This window comes from Lissotriton helveticus, chromosome 3_1 (assembly GCF_964261635.1).
Source record: "Lissotriton helveticus chromosome 3_1, aLisHel1.1, whole genome shotgun sequence".
NCBI lineage: Eukaryota > Metazoa > Chordata > Amphibia > Caudata > Salamandridae > Lissotriton > Lissotriton helveticus.
This window is the reverse complement of record NC_136061.1, coordinates 1,948,313,128-1,948,336,923: the sequence shown is the minus strand read 5'-3', so window position 1 is coordinate 1,948,336,923 and position 23,796 is coordinate 1,948,313,128. Positions and strand designations below refer to the sequence as shown.

The 23,796-nt window shown below is 51.4% G+C and overlaps 1 protein-coding gene across 4 annotated transcripts in view; it reads left to right on the top strand.

The window, feature by feature from the left end:
• Positions 1 to 23,796, top strand: part of TIPIN (TIMELESS interacting protein) — a 282,385-nt gene that overhangs the window by 139,594 nt on the left and 118,995 nt on the right. For all 4 annotated transcript variants that reach the window (XM_078683031.1, XM_078683032.1, XM_078683030.1 and 1 more), the window contains one exon: positions 13,037 to 13,112. In XM_078683031.1, the coding sequence (XP_078539157.1) occupies positions 13,037 to 13,112 (76 nt within the window). The remainder of the gene's footprint in view (positions 1 to 13,036; positions 13,113 to 23,796) is intronic.

Genomic DNA, 23,796 nt, shown 5'->3' with positions numbered 1-23,796 from the left:
CTCCCAACGAGTCAGGCCACCAGTTGGCTGACCAGATGTTCTCTTTCCCTCCAAACACCATTACCTCAGTCTTCTCCCCATTCAGTTTGAGAGAATTCTGGATCATCCAGTGACCAACCGCCTCCATACAAGATCTAAACTTGGAGGCAGTTCGTACATCTGAATGGGAGAGAGAGACGAGGATTTGGGTGTCGTCTGCGTAAGAAACTACCTCCATCCCGAAAGTTCTTATAAGTCTGGCTAGTGGGGTCACGTAGATGTTGAATAGGGTCGGGCTCAGAGCCGACCCTTGTGGGACCCCACACAGCACTGTTCGGGATGGAGATAGAAACTCCCCCAGCTTGACTCTTTGTACTCTCCCGTCAAGGAAGGAAGTCAGCAGATCCAGAGCTGTGTCCTTCACCCCCACGTCCCTCAGACGAGAAGTAAGAACTGAGGGGGAGAGGGTATCGAAGGCCGCAGTTAGATCTAACAGGACCAGGAGGGAGGTCTGGCCCTCATCCACAGTTGTGCGGATCTTGTCAAGCACAATGGTGAGGGCCGACTCGGTACTATGTTCCCTCCTGAATCCATGCTGAGAGGAGTCCAGGCAACCCGAGCTTTCCACAAAGGCAGCGAGGTGCTTGTTTAGGTGTGCCTCAAGCATCTTCGCTGGGGCTGGGAGCAACAAGGTCGGACGAACGTTTTTTAGAACCTCCGGATCAAGGGAGGCCTTCTTTAGCAGAGGTTTTACTACGGCACTCTTCCACTCCAAGGGAAAGATACCCTTTTTGATGGCTAGATTCATTATATCTAGCAGCGGAGGTAAGAGGGTCTCCCTACATTGCTTAATGATTTTCAGTGGACAGCTATCCAAAGGGGAGCCTGACTTAGTCTTGTTAAGCAAAGACTCCAGATCCTGCAAAGCTAGCAGGGGAAAGGAGTCCAGAGTGCAGGATGGGGGGATGTTAGTAATGGTCAAATTCATCTCAACCCGAGCAGGGGGCCTAATGGTACATGCTCTTTGCTCCTCGAGAGCCAGATGAATGTCCTGTATTTTAGTGTGAAAAAAGTGGCAATCCTGTCACATAGGTCTTGCGATGGTACTACAGGATCAGGGGCTTGTAGGTTGATTAAAGAATCAACGATTTTAAAGAGCTCCTTTGGCGAGGAGAGCGAAGTTGTCAGGGCCACAAAATGATCTTGTTTGGCCTGCACAATATCAGCCTTATATTTCCTAACAAGGAGTTTATGGGCTTCCTTGTTCTTAAGGTCCCAGCTAGAATGCCAAAGCCTCTCCTTCCTCCTCACTTCTTGCCTGAGGAGTCTGAGGGAATCTGAGAACCATGGGGCAGATGGTCTCTGTCTGGCTCGGCGACGGGTCTGTACTGGGGCCAGTTCATTCAAGGCCTTAATAGTAACCTGTTCGAAGTGGCCAACCGCGGTCTGCACATTTTCCAAGCCAGTAATAGAAAGGCTGGCAGCCCAGGGCGCAAAGGAATCACTGCTAATGTTCCTAAAATTCCTGGCAGTTTCCAATAAATGAGTCCATTTTTTCCTTCCATCCACCCTATGATGTTCCAGAGATAATGGAACCGCAAGATGATCGGACCAGGATAGGTGAACCGGATCCTTGATGGTCAGACGGCGATCATTAGAAAAGATGCCATCAAGAGTGTGGCCTGCACGGTGTGTGCCCCCACTAACTCGCTGCGTGAGCCCACAGGACATAAGGGCCTCAGTAAGACAAGATGTATCAGACAAATCATGCCGTTCTAGGTGGTAGTTGAAGTCACCCAGAATGGAGAAATTCTCTCGGCCAAAATAGGGTTCTAGGGACTGAAGGAGGTTGTGCGCAAAATCGGTCCTCGGGCCAGGAGGTCGATATAGTAAAATACCATTAAAGAGGGGACATTGTCCTTCCTTTATTGTAAAATATAGCGCTTGGAAGCAATCCGGAAAATTGGGTATGGGTACAATGTGGCATTGCAAGTAGTCTCTATAAAGGATCGCTATACCCCCTCCCACTCGTCCCTGTCTGTCCAGTCTAGTCAAGCAGTACCCTTCAGGGACGGCTTCGATTAGATCAGGACCAGATGAGTCTTTAGCCCAGGTTTCAGTGACAAACACCAGGGCAGGCATTGTGTCAAGGACCATCTCCCTGAACATTATCTTATTTTTAACAAGGGAACGCGCATTAACCAGAATGCCCTCAACTCCCACTGTCCTAGAACTGACAGCGTCGGGTTGGCCGGGCAAAAGATAGCGGGGGACAGAGATAGAGGGCCTACGTGTGTGGTAACAGCCACATTGTAGGGGGGTCATTAGTTCGTCGGGCTCACAGGAATATGAACATCCCAGTCTTCGAGGTTTCAAGCTTAACAACTCCTGGTGGGAATAACTGTAAGGGGGTGGAGTGCCTTCGCCTACGTCCAGAGTCCAGCCGTCCAGCGTGCCCTCAGCGCGGACGGGCGCAGACGGGCTGGACTCTGGCGTGACTCCGGCGTCACTGTGGCGTCCACGCTGCGCGTTCACGCTGCGCGCCATGCCTAGGCGTTATATAGGGCTCTAGCGGGTCCACGTGACTGCTTCAGCGAATAGCTGAGGAGTGCTTCTGACCCACCCAAGATGGCGTCCCAGGAAAACAAAGCGCGGGGGCCGGGCCGCCCAAATGGCGGTGAATGCAGCAGGGTTTTTACAATGCAGCAGTGCGATCCGTGTCTAAGGGCACAGGTAAGGCGCTTAAAATTATTTAAACAGTTCTAATCTAATTTTAAAAACAGGGTAGAACGAGCGAAAATCAAATCAACTAAAGCGACAAAACGGGGCTTTAAAATGGCAACAGATTTCCAGCGCGTAGCGCTATATGCAGGACGAAGTACAAACAGGATGCGGTGATGACCCTAATGTGGGTTTCCCGTCCCTGGGACTGCGGTGGGAGATGGCGGCCTTCCGCTATTTGGGTGTTCAGGTGGCTGTCTCTGATGAACAATTGCTGGCCCGGAACGCCGACCGTGTGCTCAGTTCCCTGCAACAATCTGTATCCTTCTGGAATACGCTTCCACTCTCTCTCATGGGACGGTTGGCCGTCTCGAAGATGGTAATGCTGCCTAGAGTATTGTATATCCTACAGAATTCCCTCTGTCCTCTCCCTCCTCGTATTTTCAGCAAGCTCAATACGTTGCTCACCTCCCTGCTCTGGGCAGGCAGACGCAGCAGAGTTGCGCTGCGTACGATGGTCGGACGCTGGGAGGAGGGGGGCTTGGAAGCCCCGCGCTTTGATTTATACTATTACGCGGCTCAACTTCTACCAGCTGCGCGCCGGTTCGCTGGCGCGGACAATTGGGAATTGCGACTCCTGGCTGGTAGCGCGGATGAAAAGGCGTTACAAGTGGCTCTGATGCGTGGCAGGGGAGCGGATGGCGACCTACCGTATATTGTCCGGCATACTGCTGGAATCTGGCAACGAGTGGTGGAAAGGGTGCTGAGACGGGCCCCTTTTCATAGGGAGCTGCCGATTTGGATATTGGCACCGGTCACACTACTGGAAGAGCACATGTTGTTTCGGGAATGGCGAGAGGGCGGCTGCGACACTTTGGCAGACTTGTATCCGGATGAGTCCTTCGTGACCCTGGAGAGGGCTATAGAGGTCTTCAGTCTTACTGGGGGCCAGTACCTCCACTATGGAGGCCTACGGGACATAGCGAGAGCGACGTGGCCACAGTTCCCTGAGGCGCCCCAGGTATCCCATACTCTGAATACCCTGCTATCGTGCGGCACGGGACGGCGCTTGATAGCGCTTTTATATGCAGCGATGAGATGCGACTCGGCGTCTCCGATGTCCCCGTCCTGGGCGGCATGGGAGGCGGATCTAGGGGTTGCCTTAGACCCGGGACAACGGAAACGGGTGGGGACGCTTACCAAGAAAGTGTCTTGTAACTGACGTTTCAAATTGATCCACTTTAAATTCATGCACCGCACTTGCGTGACCCCAGTTGCTCTGCGCCGCATCGCGGCGGATAAATCGGATGCCTGTCCCAGGTGTGGTTCTGTTGGAGCCGGATTTCTCCATTTAGCCTGGGAGTGCCCGCTGGTCGGGGACTTCTGGAGGGTAGTAGTAGCCCACATCCGGAAGGTCACGGGACTGTGTCTTGACCTGACCCCGATCCATTGCTTGTTAGCCCTGGTCCCCAAACCTAAGAAGAAGAATCTATCTTATAAGATGCTGCAGCTGCTTTTGGTGCTGGCTAGACGGCGAGTGGCTATCACCTGGATGGGACAAAGGGCGCCTGACATGACGTTATGGCTTCGGGATGTGGGGGAATGGACACTGGCTGAAGAAACACACATGCAACATACACGTAGAGATGAGCGGCTACAGGAGGATTTGCTTGCATGGCGTATGATGTGTGCTGTGGGGTCGTCTGACAATGACTCTGATGCTACCAGTGCTGCATTGTTCTCGTCCGAGGAATCTGGCCCTGAGGAAGAGGTGGCGGGTGTTGGGAAGGGAGAATAAGGGTTGGGGAAATACCCTGACTACTGCGCACATGTTCCTATTGTCAGTTTCTATACTTGCACTGTATCCCGTGGATCTAATTCTTGCGTCCCCTGTACTATCTGCAACTGTTGAAGCTGTGCTGGGGGTGCGAACTGCGAACACCTGTATTTATGTATACTGATGCCAATTTTGGGGGGGGGGGACTGTATTGTTTATTCTGCTGAAAACATAAAGTTAAAAAAAAAAAAAGATTGACCGTTCGCACCCTCCCCTACCGGGGACGCAACCACATTGTACAGCGTTGACTGCTAGCACGACTAATCAAACCCGAGTCGGAAGGGCGCACCTGTCACGCGATAAGGCTTGGATACGGGAGGCGTAGAGCACGACCCAGAGGCCATCAATGACTCCTTGAAGTACTATGAGTGGTTGTACAGGGCCCGACTACATCCCCCTTGCACATATACAACACTTCCTAGCCCCCCCCCGCTGCTCCGTATGTTGGAGGAAGATGCATGGGAAGGCTTGGGAGGCCCGATCACTGTGCATGAAGTCATGGCTGCAATAGTGACATTGGCACATGGTAAGGCCACTGGGCCTGATGGCCCAGATGAGTTTTGGCCCAGCTGAATTTTACCAGCGGTTCACTGATGTACTGACTCAGAGTCTGGTAGCGCTATCTACGGAGGCATATGAGGGAGAAGGGGGCTTGCCAGATTCCACCCAATCAGCACTTGTGATTCCGCTCCATAAGTCCAAGCAGCCTAACGCTGGAGTCCGAGAATATCGACCTCTCTCCATGCTCAATCTAGACTTTAAGACCTTGAGTAAGGTGCTGGCGGGCAGGCTGCTGCCGCATATGAAGAACTTGACCCACCTGGATCAAAACAGGTTTATTCTCTCTAGTAATGTCTCCGACAATCTTCACAGGCTCTACTCCTTGCTCTATCACGCGGATCACACTGCGCCTCTGGCCTGGTCGCCCCCTCTGCCTACCTGCTTTCCTGCTGCCCGCTGCACCTGATCCTCGCCGCGGACGCTGCCCCAGTCGCCGCAGGGCCGCCCTCCGAGCCTCGGCCTCCCGTTTTCCCGCCGCTGCCAGCCCGCGGCCCCGCCCCCCCGCCAGCCGATTGGTCGGTCCGCCTCCCGCCTCCCCGCAGACCCTCCCTACCGGCTCCCTTCTTAAGGGGACCCAGACCCTTCCAAGGGAGCGACCACTGCGCCTCTGGCCTGGTCGCCCCCTCTGCCTACCTGCTTTCCTGCTGCCCGCTGCACCTGATTCTCGCCGCTGACGCTGCCCCAGTCGCCGCAGGGCCGCCCTCCGAGCCTCGGCCTCCCGTTTTCCCGCCGCTGCCAGACCGCGGCCCCGCCCCCCGCCAGCCGATTGGTCGGCCGCTCCCGCCTCCCCGCAGACCCTCCCTACCGGCTCCCTTCTTATGACGCCCCCGGAGCGACCGCGCAGCGGACGCGCGCAGCGGGAGCACCGAATGAGCGCCGAAGGTGCGCCAAAGGTAAGCCCGTCTGCGCCCGTCTGCGCCTGGACCGTGCCCAGTGCCAGGACCCCTGGCCCCCACCGACGGAAGCCGACCCGCCGGACCTACGACGCCTCCGACCTCAACGCACTCAACACCGGCCGAACCCCGGGCTGCTACCGAGCCACACCGAGACGCACCCACGGATCCTTCAGTTGCCACTCCTGTAAGTTCACCTGCAACCGGACCCACGCCACACCAGCACCCACCAAGCCGAACACCAGCACCACCCACCTGAAGTGCATCCTGATCAACACCCGCTCCGTCCACAGACACGCCGTCGAGCTCTGGAACCTGCTCGACACCACAGACCCAGACGTCGCCTTCCTCACGGAAACTTGGATGAACGACTCCTCAGCGCCCGACATCGCCATCGCCATCCCAGAGGGTTACAAGATCACCCGAAGAGACCGCGACAACCAGACTGGAGGAGGCCTCGCCATCATCTACAGGGACACCATCCGCATCAAGACCAACACCGACGACACCCTGACAACCGCCGAACACCTGCACTTCCAGATCCACACGGACCCCAAAACCACCCTCAGAGGCACCCTGATCTACCGACCCCCGGGACCACGCACACAATTCAGCGAGGACATCGCCGACTTCATCAGCCCGCACGCCCTCCCCTCCGCCGACTACATCCTCCTGGGGGACATCAACTTCCACCTGGAGAACAACAACGACCGCAACACCATCACCCTGCTCGACAACCTCGCCAACCTCGGTCTCAAGCAGCTGGTGTCCACCCCCACCCACCTCGCCGGACACACACTCGACGCCGTCTTCTCATCCAGCAAAGACATCACCTTCAGCCACACCACCGGACTCCACTGGACGGACCACCGCTGCGTCCACTTCACCTTCAGAAGAACGACGATCCACCACCACCAGCAACAGGTTGCTCGAAGAAGCTGGAACAAGATCACAGCCGACCAGCTCGCCGCTTCCCTGAGCCAGCACCCTCCCGCCAGCTCAGCGAACCCCAGCCAGGCCGCCGACAACCTCACGAAGTGGATCAGCAACTGCGCGGACGAACTCGCCCCACTGAGGACCCCGCCCAACAGACCCGGCAGCAAGAAGGCCCCATGGTTCACCGACGAACTCAAGAGCTCCAAGAAGAACTGCCGAGCCCTCGAGAAAGCCTGGAGAAGGGAACCAACACCGGACAACATGACCACCCTCAAGCTTGCCACCCGGAAGCACCACCAACTGATCCGCGCCACCAAGAAAACTGCATTCAAGGACCGACTGGACAACAACGCACACAACTGCAAGGAACTCTTCAACATCGTGAAAGAGCTCTCCAACCCCAACGCCGGAAACAACGACATCACCCCTTCGCAAGACCTCTGCAATTCCCTCGCCTCCTACTTCCACAACAAGATCGCGGACATACACAACCGCTTCACCACTCAACCGACGCACGCCACGACCGAACCACCGCCCCCCACCACCACCCTCCGCGCCTGGACGCCGATCAGCACCGAAGACACCGTCCGCATGATGAACTCCATCCACTCCGGATCTCCAACCGACCCCTGCCCTCACCACGTCTTCAACAAGGCCGACGCTGTCATCGCACCCCACCTGCGGGACATCACCAACACCTCCTTCGACACCGCCACCTTCCCGGAGAGCTGGAAGCACGCCGAACTCAGCGCCCTACTCAAGAAACCTACAGCGGACCCCACCGAACTCAAGAATTACCGCCCCATCTCGCTCCTCCCGTTTCCAGCCAAAGTCATCGAGAAGATCGTCAACAAACAACTGGCCACCTTCCTCGAGACGAATGGATCCCTCGCACTCATCGCTGCCACTGATGACATCCGAGCCCTGATGGACAACGGAGAAACAGCGGCCCTCATCCTCCTAGACCTCTCAGCTGCTTTCGACACTGTCTGCCACCGCACCCTAGTGCAGCGCCTCAGCAACGTCGGAATCCACGAGAAGGCACTGGAATGGATCATCTCCTTCCTCGACGGAAGAACACAGAGAGTCCGTCTACCACCGTACAAGTCAGAGGCCACCGGAGTCATCTGCGGCGTCCCTCAAGGATCCTCGCTGAGCCCCACCCTCTTCAACGTCTACATGAGCCCCCTCGCGGCCATCGCACGCCAACACAACCTCAACATCACCTCCTACGCCGACGACACCCAGCTGATTCTCTCCCTCACCAACGACCCCGCCACCGCCAGAGCCAACCTCCACGAAGGGATGAAAGACGTAGCCGAGTGGATGACAACCAGCCGCCTGAAACTGAACTCAGACAAGACGGAAGTCCTCATCCTGGGCTCCTCGCCCTCCGCCTGGGACGACTCCTGGTGGCCCCCCGCCCTGGGCACCGCACCCAAACCGACAGACCACGCACGCAACCTGGGCTTCATCCTGGACTCCTCCCTCTCCATGACCAGACAAGTCAACGCCGTCTCCTCGTCCTGTTTCAACATCCTGCGCATGCTACGTAAGATCTTCCGGTGGATCCCCACCGAAACCAGGAAGACGGTCACCCAGGCCCTCGTCACCAGCCGACTGGACTACGGCAACGCCCTCTACGCCGGAACCACCGCCAAGCTCCAGAAGAGACTCCAGCGTATCCAGAACGCCTCGGCGAGACTCATCCTCGACGTCCCCAGACAAAGCCACATCTCCAGACATCTGAGAGACCTGCACTGGCTCCCGATCAACAAAAGAATCACCTTCCGGCTCCTCACCCACGCACACAAAGCCCTACTCAACCAAGGCCCAGGATACCTCAACAGCCGTCTCAACTTCTACGCTCCCACACGCCACCTCCGATCGACCAACCACGCCCTCGCCGCCGTCCCCCGCATCCGAAGAGCGACAACAGGAGGAAGGTCCTTCTCCTACCTGGCCGCCAAGACCTGGAACTCTCTTCCGACCCACCTCCGCCTGACCCAGGACCACCTCTCCTTCAGGAAGAAGCTCAAGACCTGGCTGTTCGAGCAGTAGCAGCACCCCCCCCCCCCCTAGCGCCTTGAGACCCTCCGGGTGAGTAGTGCGCTCTATAAATGTCTTTGATTGATTGATTGATGCACCGGCGCTCCAGCAGGCAGCAGTGTTATCTGTCGATCTAGAGAATCCGTTTGACATGGTGAGCTGGGAATAGCTTTTTGAGGTGATGCGTTTATGTGATTAGGAGATGATTGGGTGCGGTGGGTGCCGCTTCTCTGTGCTTCACCTGCTGCGAGAGTCAAGACGGGCCGAACCATATCTAGATTGTATAAGGTGTCCCAGGGTTCCCGGCAGGGGTTCCCTCTTTCCCCGCTCCTTTTTGCCTTGGCTATTGAGCCATTGGCAGAACAGTTTCGCCTGGGTGGGAGGGGGCTGGGGCTGACATTGGGCGGGCGTCGGCAGCACGTCTCCTTATACGCGGACGATTTGTTGCAGTCCCTTATGGAGGCAGTCGAGGGGGCTGTAGGAGCTCTACGGATTCTGGGAAATGTTGCTCTCCTTTCGGGTCCTCCGGTCAATAAAACCAAGACTTATCTGTTCTCCATAGCTGGGTCTCTGCCCAGACCGGAGACGCTCCTGATCGATACACTCTGGGTAAAACGTACTTTTAAATACTTGGGCATAAATATTTTTCATGACATGGATTATTTGAGTGTGGGAACCTGGGACGGGCATTGCGTTCCCTTCGTTCTCGTGTTCAGGTCTGGTGTACCTTACAATTGCCTTATGGCCAGGATTACACTGTCCAAAATGGTTATGGAGCTGGCCTTAATGATTCATATGTGCCTGCTGAGTGTTTTCCCCAGACCACTTAACATAAATTGGGGAATCGTTTCATAGATCTTGCATTGGGCCTAGCTAAGTGTAGGATAGCAATAGAGTGAAAATCCTCAAGAGGGCCACAGATCGCGGTCTGGAACAGAGATGTTATTGCATGGACTGGGGTGGAGGGCAGAACATTGGTATGGGAGGAAGCAGAGGGAGTGAGATTGCGCCCAATTGCTCAACAGTGGAGAAAGGCACTGGCTGAATGGGAGAAACCAGCGGGAGCCAGCAGTGAGGGGGGAGAGTCATAAAGCGAACTTCAAATCGATTCTGTGGCTCGAGTCTCGCATTCAGGTTCTCCTGGGGCCCCCAGGGGATTGATTTTTGAGAAGGGGATATTCGGGCCTGAGTAGTCCTCAAGAGAGTCTGGCCGGGTACAATCTGCTGTGGGGTCCCTCAATTAGTCCTGCTCATGGGAAGTTTATGTTTAATTTCCAGCGGATGTCAGTGCCCCGACGTGTTCGCACCACTCTGCACGAGTTGCTATCCTTTTTTTTCTCTCACTTTCCTTTTCTCCATTTTTCTTCTTCTTTTTAGGGCTCGCTGCCGGTAGCAGCGCGAAGCGCTGCCCCAGCGAGTATTACAGTCACCGTGCTCACAGCCAAGGGAGTACAGAGCTGTGCACGAGCGGCTATTGGCCTGTGCCCGAGCCGATTGTGCTCTGTGAACGTGCACGTCTCCGGAAGACGTGCTGCGCCCGAGCTGGCTCCAGCTTGGTTTTTTTGGATCCATTTCGCGGCCGACGCAACTAAACGCTGACGTCTTGTTAATCGTTCTCATTGCCCCAACCTGCCACTTAACATCCCCGTGCAGTCCCCTACCCCCACCACCACCTCGTAATGTAGAGCACTGGGATTTATTAAGGCAGTCGCACTGCAGGCCCAATACGTTCTCAACGCCTTCTCTGCATCGGAGAGGACGTGGCACCAGCTAAAGAAACAATAGCATAAACTGGAACGGATTTGGTGGTAGATTTCCACATTGCCTTGTGTGCACCGATCGTAAACATGCAGTAAAAATGCTGTGGTTCATTTTCAGGTCTGTAGCCCTTAAATCTTCTTTAGAGAAATTATCCTGCGCCCCACCCTCCATCACTGCTTGTTATTTTTAATCCTTTGGCGCCCTTTGCCGTCACTTTTAATGAGCATTTTCCTGTCTCAGCTCAATGACCAATTCATCAACAGCGCGCTTTATCTTTCACAAACGCTTGCTCGGTAGCCCTCTCTTACCCCACTTCTCCTCTCTCCTTCCAGGCACCTTGTCCCTCCCTCATTGCCCCCCTCTCCTTTCAGGCTTCTCGTTCCACCCTCGCTGCTCCACTCTCTCTCCAGGTTTCTTGTCCTCTCATGCTGCTCTCTTCCTCCTCTAGGCCTCACGTCCCTTCTCTGCTCCTCTCTCTTCCTCCAGGCCTCTCGTCCCTCCCCCTCTCTCTGAAAGTCTCTCGTCCCTCCCTCGTTGCTCTCCTCTCGATCCAGGCTTCTTGTCGCTCACTCGTTGCTCCCTTCTCCCTCCAGGCTTCTCATCCTCCCCTGCTGCTCTCTTCTCACTCCAGGCCTCTTGTCCCCCCTCTGCAGCTCTCCACTCCCTCCAGGCCTCTCGTCCCTCCCGTCTCCCTCCAAGCCGCTGGTCCCTCTCTTGTTGCTCGTCTCTCCCTCCAGGCTTCTCATCCCTCTCTTGTTGCTCCCCTCTTCCTCCAGGCTTCTTGTCCTCCCATGCTGCTTGTCCTCCCATGCTACTCTCTTCTCCCTCCAGGCCTCTCGTCATTTCCTTCTCCCTCCAGGCTTCTCATCCCTCCCTTGTTGCTCCCCTCCCCCTCTGCTTAATTTGAGCCGGTGGTTGCCGCACCCAGGATAATGTGCAGCATGGATAAATACTAATAAGGTCCCAAAGGCGAGACTGATTGCATTGCAAATGCTTGTGTTTGGGCTGTTCCCATTGTTTGAGTTGCTGCTTTTAAGCTTCTCCCACTGTTGATTAATTGTGGTAGACTGTTGCCTTATTTGTTGTTTTTTAAGGAGGGGGGCTCTGCTGCACAACCATTCAACAACAACTGGTTCAAATATGTTCTCTCAATGTTTCAAGCTTTATTACAAATGTCACAAAAAGATGTTAATATTTCACTTCTGGTCTTGGATTTTCGTCACAATAAAATACACTGAACATAATCTTCACAAAAGTTATTTACAAAAGTTTAGGGTATTGCCATTAAACATTACAATAACTTTTATTTAAGTATTAATTATAAAAAAAATGCTATTGTTATTTGTAATATCAATACAGCTAAGTCACGTAAATGCAAAACATATTGCATTACAAATGCTATAGGTGTCACATTTGCAAAAGTTATAGCTATTGGCATTGTAAATGACAAAGCTATTAATTTTGCTATTTTCAAAACCAACACATAAATACAAAATTTGTCATTTACAATACCAATAGCTCAAACTTTCCTAATGCGAGACCTATTGCATTGCAAATGCTTGTTGTTTCTTGGTTTCGAGCACTTATAATGGCATGCTATGATTGCATATTCAAATAAATATCTTTATATATATATATATATATATATATATATATATATATATATATGTATGTATGTATGTATGTATGTATGTATGTATGTTGAACCACGATTGGGCGACTTTCTAGATACCTACCATGATGTAAATGGTTTGGTGGCACATACACTCTGGAAACATGTTCTGTTTCTATCCTTATTGCACTCAATGTACAGATTTGTAAAACTGCCAATAAAAATATCTTTTAAAAAAAAGTTTCATACATTAGCAATAGCTATTTCCCAGTTGCTAGTCGCAAAAATCGCAATTAGGAAATCACTATTTCTAATCTTCATATATATAGCTCATAGTTTCTGTCTGTGCTAGTGCCGTCTTTCTGAGTAGTCTCTGATTGTCAGTCAGCTATCAATGCAGGACAAAGTAGAGACGCTCTAGAGGAATGAAAGAGAGGGCCTAGTGACTGTAAAGTCTTGCTTTGAGCCATGTGCCTTTCCAACTTTGCCTTTAGAAAATGCAAACGTTCACTTTATTACATTGTTTGGTTGTAGAATGCTTGATAGCTGTAGAGAGAAGTCCGTACACTGACTGTCGGTGCAGAAGTTTAAAAGAAAGTGTGGCCATTTACTACCAAGAATAATGTTTTAAAGGTAGCAATTCTTTTTTTGCCAGATTCGTATCTGACTTACAGTTCTTCTTTCCAGGCTTGTGTCTGAGAGAGGGTTGCCAGCTCTACGAACTATGTTTAATGATACAAAATTCAAAGGCAAAGGGCATGAGGTGAGAAAATGTTCATTTTTCACGTTTAGCTGAAAGTCTTTTGTATTTCACTTCTGTCTAGTATCTTCATTTCTATTAGCTGAATTTGTATATGCCTATCAGTAGCATCACAGAAATTGTTTTCGCATAGAAGATTTGTCTTATAATAAATTTGATGTTGAAAATCATATTTACAGTCAACATTTGAATTTGTTTCTTTCAATAAAAACGTACACGTGTCAAAATCCCATTGGGAAATTAAACTAGCACCAACAAAGACACTGCATCTCCCTATTACGGCAACATAGTCAAGACAGGTATGCACAAACTGTGCTTGCAAGTGCACATTAATGGGTTAGCCAGTTTCTATAGTACATAGAGCAGGCGCTTTTTAGGGCTCGGGGCGGAGCTCCGAGATCCTATTGTAAAAGAAAAAAAAAAGTTTCTTTAGGGCTCGGGAAAGACGCATTCCTTAGTGCGCGAGTTTTTTTTTATTATCTGAATGGTGATTGGTCCTCGCGGTGATGTATTTTTAGTAGTCTTGATGCGATTGGGCAGATGTAATTATCGGGCGCCATTTTGGGCATTTTCTGTGCGGTTATGTGCTCGGCAGTCCATTAATTTTAATTAGGAGCTGTCAGGGTGGCCGTGTAATGCATTCCAGATGGTGTGCGCGCGTTCACCATAGAGCAGTGCGTTTGTCGGGCGCGCGTCCTCCTCACGTGCACACAGGCATAGCGAATCAGTGGCATTTCAAATGGAATTTTGTTTTCCCGCTGGGTAATGTGGCATTGAATGCCTTTGAAGTTATGGCTCCTCCGCAACGGTACGGCGGTCAGACCGCCAAACTAGTAATCAGGCTCTTACTTTCAGTACTGCATCTGCCTGTGAAGCAAAGTGCTTAAAATTAAATAAAACTGTAGGAGCTATGTTAGGATCACAATGGGCTCAATATGTGTTAGTTGAAAATCTCGGAATAAACACGAAGGGCTTCTCTAACGCAACTTTTGCTAGGAAGAGAAATCAAATGCATTTCCACTTTTTATTCATTAGGCACTCCCTTTGTTAAAAAAATGTTTTAAGCTTTTATAATAGATGTTGCTCAGAACCATTTCCTTTCCGGTCTATAACTAGCAATTGGGTTGGCTTAACTCAATTGCATGTTAAAATGAAATTTACATGAACCCCACGAATTGCGGAAGGTCGGTAACCGGGAATAGCAGAGGTGTAAACTGGTCACCGTTAAATCCACAAGGCACAAAGAAACCGTCAATCATCAACAGAACGGAAGGGCAGGGAGTATATTAAGAACAAACTCTTTTTCCATCAAAAATAGAATACCCGTTCCCTACTAAGGACAGGACAGTCCTTTTGATTCATCTTGGAGGCCAACATTGCAGTGAGTAGGCGAAGTCAGAGCCGAGCCCCTCCCCCGCATCACTGTAACAACACGGAGTACTCACAAGGGAGCAGAGCTGGAAGGAAATTCACGGGTTGTGTTTGACTTTCGCTAAAAATAACTGGCTGGTGAGTCACCGCATAGATTTGTTGTTTACAGACCATGTCCTTAAAATGCTTAAATGAACCAATTAGTCTAAGGAACAGAAATTAAAATATTGTATAACGTTCCAGTTTTAATGCCTGCAACTTCAGAGGACCTAAAAAGCTACACACTTCTTCGAGGGATTAAACGTTCTATTAATCCATTTTGCTCGATTATGACAACTGTTATGCAAACTGTGCTTTTAAGGAAGGGAGCCAGATCAGGTCATAGCCCTAAGGCTTGGCTGCCTGATAACGAGTTGGCGGGAAAGGGTGAGGTAGACGGGCGTATCATTGTAGAAGAGGGGAATTCAGTTTTCCACCAGACAATGTGGAACTGTATCCACATGTTTTGACATGTGCCACATATTTCCTCCAATACACTTCAGCACCATATACCTGCTGAACTTTTTCATGGGGAAAATCCCAGCAAATATCTGAATTCCTATTCTGCGCAATTCTTGCACAGGGTAAGTATTCGTCACACCACCTGTAATTACGGGCAATGTTTCCAATCGGAAGATTTTACCTAATGCTAATAAATAAATTAAATAAACTTATCTCGGGCCAATCTATTTAATACTCATGCCGCACATAGTTAAGTCTTGTTAACTTGTAACAGAAATATATGCAAAATAATCTACAAAACCGCTAAAGTAGAAACAAACATGCAATAATAAAGCACCTTTTTAAAATGTGCCTAGGCAGTGGCGGCTCGTAATGTTGACGAGTAGTGGGGCGGGCACGCAATGCACACTCCCTTCCTCCCAAGCACCCACACACACATACTCACTCCCACCCATCTACATGTGCACTCATACACCCATCATTGGCTAGCACATACTCATGCACACAACCATTCAAAGCACACAGCACTTATTCACATACATTGAACACTTCAAGTGGCTGCTCTCTTCAAGTTGAAGCGAGTGAGAAATACACGGCAGATTGCAGAGTGCATAGGGAGTGCAGAGTGCATAGGGAGTGCAGAGTGCATAGGGAGTGCAGAGTGCATAGGGAGTGCAGAGTGCATAGGGAGTGCAGAGTGCATAGGGAGTGCAGAGTGCATAGGGAGTGCAGAGTGCATAGGGAGTGCAGAGTGCATAGGGAGTGCAGAGTGCATATGGAGTGCAGAGTGAGTGCAGCGTGACAGTGAGTGCAGCGTGACAGTGAGTGCAGCGTGACAGTGAGTGCAGCGTGACAGTGAGTGCAGCGTGACAGTGAGTGCAGCGTGACAGTGAGTGCAGCGTGACAGTGTGTGCAGCGTGACAGTGTGTGCAGAGTGACAGTGTGTGCAGAGTGACAGTGTGTGCAGAGTGACAGTGTGTGCAGAGTGACAGTGTGTGCAGAGTGACAGTGTGTGCAGAGTGACAGTGTGTGCAGAGTGACAGTGTGTGCAGAGTGACAGTGTGTGCAGAGTGACAGTGTGTGCAGAGTGACAGTGTGTGCAGAGTGACAGTGTGTGCAGAGTGACAGTGTGTGCAGAGTGACAGTGTGTGCAGAGTGACAGTGTGTGCAGAGTGACAGTGTGTGCAGAGTGACAGTGTGTGCAGAGTGACAGTGTGTGCAGAGTGACAGTGTGTGCAGAGTGACAGTGTGTGCAGAGTGACAGTGTGTGCAGAGTGACAGTGTGTGCAGAGTGACAGTGTGTGCAGAGTGACAGTGTGTGCAGAGTGACAGTGTGTGCAGAGTGACAGTGTGTGCAGAGTGACAGTGTGTGCAGAGTGAGTGCAGAGTGACAGTGTGTGCAGAGTGACAGTGTGTGCAGAGTGACAGTGAGTGTAGAGTGACAGTGAGTGTAGAGTGACAGTGAGTGACACACCACCAGCCATCAGTGCACGCATCAATTGTTAACGCATCCACAATTGTAGCAATCGCAGTATGGTACACTTTACTTTTAAACATATTCATCTAAAGCACAGCATGCCACCATTGGTAAAATTACAATCCAACTCACATAATTCCACTACACACCACATGCACACACTCCATAACACATGGCGAAAAGACATTGCCATTTACAATGCCATTAGCTCAAACTCAAATAAATCCGAGCCCGATTGCATTTCTAATGCTTGTTCATACTCCCCACGAATGTTCCAAAAGAATGTGTATGCAGATATCAGACAGTGAGGGAATCAATGCCTCCGTGCATGACATCAGCATACCCAGATGTCTTTACAGTCTTGGAGCATCTGAAAAAGCACCTGTAATGTGTATATGAGAGAGAGAGAGAGACACAGAGAGAGACACAGACAGAGAGAGACAGAGACAGAGACAGAGACAGAGACAGAGACAGAGACAGAGAGAGAGAGAGAGAGAGAGAGAGAGAGAGAGAGAGAGAGAGAGAGAGAGAGAGAGAGAGAGAGAGAGAGAGAGAGAGAGAGAGACAGACACACAGAGAGAGAGAGAGAGAGAGACACAGAGAGAGAGAGAGAGAGAGACACAGAGAGAGAGAGAGAGAGAGACACAGAGAGAGAGAGAGAGAGAGACACAAACAAGTGTGTGTGTGTCTGTCGTCCCCCCCACCACAAGAACCTCACGTAGTAAGGATTACAACGCGGTGTCTTAGGTGTCAATATTTAATTCAAATGTCGGTTGTTGTCAGGCGTGCTTGCTCACCAACAATTAAATAAAGTTTGTGCAACCATTTAAATATCCTGATTGTAAACAAATCACGTGAAAAATACCAGTGCAATAAAAAAGGAAGAAAGACGTGTAGTTTCTAGACTAAATAGCAAAATTATGTCATTTACCTGCATTAGGTTTACATTAAGTTAAATCATGTCACAATTTGATAAACGTGAAAGATTTAAAAATACAATTAGTTCATTGAGACAGTGCATATGTGTATGTATGTATATATATAAGGAAAGATTTTCTCATGCAGATTGATAAATATGTGCATGCTTCAAAAGGTTGCATCAGACATTTGAGTGGCAGGCAGCAGCATGGAGGCCAGGGAAAGGAGATGAAAGGAATTCCGGAGAGGTGGGAGGGATGAAGAGTTTAAGCTATCAGAACTCTGGCGAGGGGAGAGCCAGGAGAGTTGGAGAGCTCAGAGAAAAGTTAGATTGAGTGGAGCTCCTATGAAGAGTAGGCACAGGGCAGTAGGGAGAGTTGATGGGAGTTCTGCCCTGAGCTCAGGAGGGGTGAGAGGTGATGTGTAAAGTTTGCAAGAACTGCTGTGGGCAAGAGTATAGGAGAGCGTGTCAGCGCTATGGCAAGGTAAGGGGTGGTTGCGTGTAAATCTCCTTCTGGCTGGGACTTCAACCTCAGTTGGCTTTTCAGTGACAAATAAAGCTAGACAACGAAATGTCATGCTAGTAAACTAGAAGCCTGAAAGTTCACAATATTTCTTAGGAAAATAGCTATATGACATAAACAAGGTGATGATTTACAGTCCGGATGGCTGACCCCCAATATAGCATGTCATGAAGTCTTGGAAGATCGGGGCGACCATCTTGAGGTAATACTGTTCTGATGTGCACAATTAATAAAAGGCATATGGGTGCTAAGAAAGGCAGCCTCAGTGCAGCATTCGAGCCCTAACTAAATCGTCAAAAAAGGCCTGCTGTAGTGCAAGAAAAAAAATCACTTTCTGTATCAAATCCATTAATAACATATCTCTCTTCCCCTCATCCTCCATGCCTCTCTCCCTACCTCTGCCCCTCTTACCCCCACTCAGCCTCTCTTTCCGGCACTCCATTCTGTTGCTTTACAAAAGGTGTATGTCACCAAGGACCACTGACTCGTTTCAACATTAACATGGGTCAAGTATCAGTGTATCACATCAAATACAAAATGGTGGGTTTAAATACCCAATAAACATAGAAGAAATACTGCTTAACAGGAGCTACAAAAGAACAAAATTACATCCATTTATTATGTTCTGCATTGCAATTGTTAATCATTAAATCACATTCTTATATTATCCCTATTCATAGTGGATTCCCTTTGTATGAAGGCCTGTTTAACCCATTTTGTGAATACCGGACCTGTAACACAAAGACAATCCAACTTCCCCGTGCATATCATAGGGTCAGCACAACACTCACAGCAACAACATATGGAGCATGATCAATGCAAATATTAATGCAATTGCATTCTCCCCATTCCTAGCTGTTAAACCCCACCCACCCAAGCAAACAGCGTTCAATGTAAGTTCTGTTGGGATTCTTGTGTGGCAGTGTTCTCCCCCTCCACTTTCTCCTGGTAGCTCAGTCATCCTACTTCCCAGTCTCTCAGGTCTTCCTCCGCTCTCATCAGTCAGCAGTAATTTTAGTCTCACTTCCTCCGACAGGGACCATTCCAGCATATCCCTAAGCCATTTATGGGTTGTGGGCCCCCGTGTGCATCCAGAGTATCGTTATAAGGCCCTTAGACAGTAGAAGGCTAAATTCAGCAAATCTATATTACATTGGTCCCTGTTTGGGTTTTGGTATTAAGCCTAAGAGGCAGTTCTGAATTGTCCCTGGAGGTTTATCCTGGTCACCTCCCTCAGTCTCTTCACCACCCCCTCCCTGTATCTCTGCAGGGCATTAAAGGTCCTAGTCAAATGCAGGAAAGTAGCACCCCATTCTTGACATTTTGGACTCATCGTAGGCCTATCAGTGTAGATTTTATGTTGCCTTTTGGGTGTCAGGTAGGTCCGGTGGAGATAGTGAAAGTGGATAAGATTAAACCTGGCATTGCACCTGTAGGCACGCCTGCTTCCACTCGCCATCTGTTAGTGAGGTCTGCAGGTCCCTATCCCATGCATGTTGTGCTTTGAATTCTATAGTACCTTTACTGTGTGTGATGTTGCATGTGTGTTTAAGAACCCCAACCATATGTCCCAAGCTGTCTGGGCAAGCTAGGCGAACTGCAGGAACTGGCCTGCTGTAACCCCAAAGCTTTCTCTGGCCTTCTTTAACATCGGGAACTGCTCTGCCGGGTATAGGTCTCCCACACGTCAGCACCCTCCCTCTCTTCATGCCCTCAGTGCCATGGCCTCTCAGATTTGGCGGAGTGGCTGTAGCCAGACCAGAGATAGGGACCTGCTAAAGGGCGAGCATTTCTGCACCCGGTGCACCGCGAGCTCCCACGCCACTGCTACCTGAGTGTTCTTCTCTGGGACGCCACTGGGTTGTTTCCGGCCCGCACCGAATAGACTGGCAGCAAACCTCCCTCCAAGGCGCAGCCTAGCAGCCGGTGTTCCCAATTTGGCTTGGCGTTACACCACCGGGCAACGTGTTGAAGCTGCGACACAACATAGATTTCCAGGTCTGGAACTTCAGGCCTGCTCTCTCCTTCCCTTCAGCATCCTCAGCCGAACACTCTTACGCCCCAGATTAGGGAAACCAGCAGGCTTTCCAAGTCCCGAAAGGTTTCCTTGGTATGAGGTACAGCATGTTATGTAATGCGTATAGGCATTGGGCAGCAGTACCATTTTTGCAAGAGCCACCCTGCCCATTATTGGGGCAGGGGGGGGGGGAGAGAGTGTTCCAAAAGTCCACTGAAGCCCAAAGACTCTCTACCACTCTTCCCACATTAGTAGAGTTGGGTCGCAGTCTCTGTCACCCAGACTCCAAGTTACCGGAATTCTCCCTATTCCCATGGTGGCATCCCAAAGTCTGGCAGGGCAAAGTGGTGGACCCCCCTTAGGGCCGCACAAGGGTATGCACTGTTTTTTTCCTGGTTAATTCTCAGATCAGCTACCCTTTCAAAAAGGTTGAGTTCCTGAAAGAGGATTGCCACATATTTATCTGGTCGGGTCAGGTACACTAAGTTGTCATCTGTGTAGAAAGAAACCATATGCAACACGTATTCCACCTCCATGCCCAGTGGTATTGTCGAACGTAAACTGATATTTAAGGGTTCCATTGCCAAGGCGAATAACAAGGGTAACGGGGCACCCTTGCCTGGTTCCTCTCTCAATGATCCATGGCGTGTAGAGCATGCCACGCACGCAGACCCTGGCTGTTGAGTTTGTGCAGAGGGGTCTTATCCATCTGGATCTTTGGGTCAAATCTCATTGCAGTCAGCACTTCAAACATATACTTTCAACTGAGTCAAAGGCCTTCTCAATATCTAGGGCCCCTAAAGCTCCCCCCTACTTGCATATCTCTTATGGTCACCAGAAAATGATGGAGTAAACCCACATTAATCTTCATGAACAAGGGATGCCATTCTTGGTAGGAGTCTAGTAGCTATCTGCCAAGAGAGTATCCTCGGGTCCACGTTCAGCATTGAGAGGGGCAGGTAGGAGGCTATCTCCTTTGGGTCTTTGTCTGGTTTGGGAAGTATGACTATTATGGCTTCCTTCATTGAGGTGGGTAGGGTGGCGACCCGATATGCCTCCAGGTACACCTCCAGTATGCGATCAGCAAGGATAACACCCCAAATTTTATCAAATTTGGTTGGGTAGCCATTCTCTCCTGTCTTTGCTGCTGTTAGGCCGTTCATGGCTGCCAGCTCCTCCTCTTTAGTAATGTCCATTTCCAGTCCGATACTCTACTCCTGCGAAAGTCTTGAGAACGCGTGGCCCTGCCAAAAATTCCTGTGTGAGCCTCTGCTCTTCGTGAGTGGGTTTCTTATAGAGCCTGGTCAGGTACTCCACAAGGGTAACATTGGTGCTCGTCTGCATCACTGCTCTCGTCCCATATAAAAGAAACACGTAGTGATAGATTCCTTACCTTAGAATTACCCCCAGGCATCAGACTGGATCTGGAAAGTTTTTCGTCAGCAATACCCCTGCGTGTCAGTAGACGGAGTCGTGCGGCTCCGTGTCCGTCGTTGGCGCCGTGTTGACGTCGTCGGAGCTACTTAGACGCGCCTACGCGCGCTGACATCAGTTCTTTCTTTTTCTGCGCCAGCAAGCGCAGATCCAGAAAGAGCAAGTACCCCCAGTCAATATTTGACTGACTTTTTCAAGGCCTTTTAGCTCATCTTTTTGAATCGATCGACTCCTGGTGTCGTAGGGATGCCCGGTTTCAAGAACTGTGGGGACTGTCATCGCATGATGTCGGTGACGGACCCCTACCGCTTGTTTCTCTATTGCCTGGTGCGCGACCACAACCCCAAGTCGTACCCCGACTGCCGGGCCATGGCGCCGAAGACTTTGCGGGGGCGGTCCCGAAAGTTGCTTGAAGCCCAGCAGTCCGCTCCGCACTGCTCAAGGTCCCGGGGGAGGTCAAGGGCCGGTTGCGGAGTCGTTATCACCAATCTTCTGGATCTTAGTCTTCGCACTCTGGGTCAGGTAAGTCGAAGCATTCCAAGAAGAAGTCGAAGAAGCACCGCCGCTCTTTGACTTCCCCTCGCCCGTCGCAGCTTAGGGTGCCTGCGGTGCCACCCCCACGGCTCCCGCGGAGCCTGCGACGTCACCTCCAGTCTACCCCCCTTTCCGGGTGCGGGTGCGACGCCTGCACAGGTGGAAGAGTTTCTTGCTGGCATGGCTCGACTCTTTGGACCGTCTGGCCCTGCCGGTGCACCTACGGGTCCCGCAGGCCCGACGGGTGGTCCTGCTTTACTATCTCTGGCGGCTCCTGCCCTGGTATCGCCGTAGGCCCCCCCGGGATCCAGGATCGGACCCCGATCGACGCCGGTTAACCTCGTGACACCGGCGCCGATCTCTTCGGCACCGCTTCTGGTGTTGCCCGCTCCTCAGGACGACGTCATTCCCAGATTTAGCCCTGACCCGGACACGGTGCTGGATCGGCATCGCTCAATGCTGATACCGACGCCGATGGGACCTTTTATGCCCTAGGTCAGTCCTCCTTATTTTGAGCCTGTCCCACAGACTTCGGAGGAAGAGGAGGACTGGGAGGGGTCTAAGGACCCTCTAGCACAGGACTGTGCTTATGATGCGGACTGGGCAGAGGATTTGGGGGAGGCCAGTGGTCTTGACACCTGTCTTGACCCTGGCATGCTGTCTCCTCCTACCGTGGCTGAGGATGAGGTAGCCAGTTCCGCAGTGGTGTTGCGTGGGGCAGCCGAGGCTCTCTACCTTGAACTCCCTACAGTGGCTGTCAGGACTAACCTCCTGAGAGAAGTGCTCCAGCTGGCGGCTACCTCTTCAGAGCCCTTGCTGACAGACGTTCTTTTGGGCACCTGGTCCAGGACCAACACTGGGGCTCCTGTGGATAGGAACGTGGCCCAACGCCATCGCCCGGCTCCAGCCGACCCCCTCTTCCTTACCCAACATCCCACCCCTGAGAGCTTGGTTGTCCAAGCCTCCGCTTCCCAACGCGCGTTCCCTACTGCACCTCTGGATAGGGAATCCAAGAAGCGAAGCTGGATCAGTTTGGCAAGAAACTGTTTTCATCTGCCAGCTTAGGGCTGTGGTCGGTGAACACCGCATGCCTCTTGGGCCGCCATACCCACTCTCTGTGGAGCACGGTTGCGCAGGTGCGGCCCAACTGCCCGGAGGAGGCCCAGGCAGTTCTCTCCCAAGCGATTGCGGGCGTACGTTGTGGGCTGGATACCTCCGACTCACTAGGCAGGTCGATTTCCACACCTGGTTGAGGACAACTGGCTTCTCAGGGGATGTCCAGAACTCCTTGATGGACATGCCCTTTGATGGCATTCGCCTTTTTGGCAACAAAGCAGACAGTGCGTTGGAGCGCTTCAAGGACTCCTGGGCTACGGCCAAGTCCTTGGGCCTGTCGGCTGCTTGGCCTCCTCAGCCTTCTGCTTTTCGCTCCTTTCGTGGCCACGGAAGGGGCGCCTCGCAGCATTCCCAAAGCCACAGGCCACAGCAGCAACAACCTCGGTGTGGCCGCAGATGTGGGAACCGTCAGCGCAGTTCAGGGGGCCAGCGGGCCAGCGAGCAGGCCAATCCACTGCCAACCCCGCAGCATCCACTTCAAAGCCTTCCTAGTCCGACCTACCGGGCCATCAGACGCCAGTGGGTGGACGAATACGCCATCATCTTCACCACTGGCGCAACATCACTTCGGACAAGTGGGTGCTGCAAATTGTCCGACGGGGCTACTCGCTCCCCTTCGACACAACCCCTCCAGCCATGCCACCTCAGAACCACCGCATGTCGGGGGATCACTTGGCGCTTCTCCAGCAGGAAGTTGCGGCCCACTTGGCCAAGGGGGCCATCGAGCGCATTCCGACGCCAGAAGTAGGTCGTAGTTGTTATTCCCACTACTTTATGATTCCAAAGAATGACAGG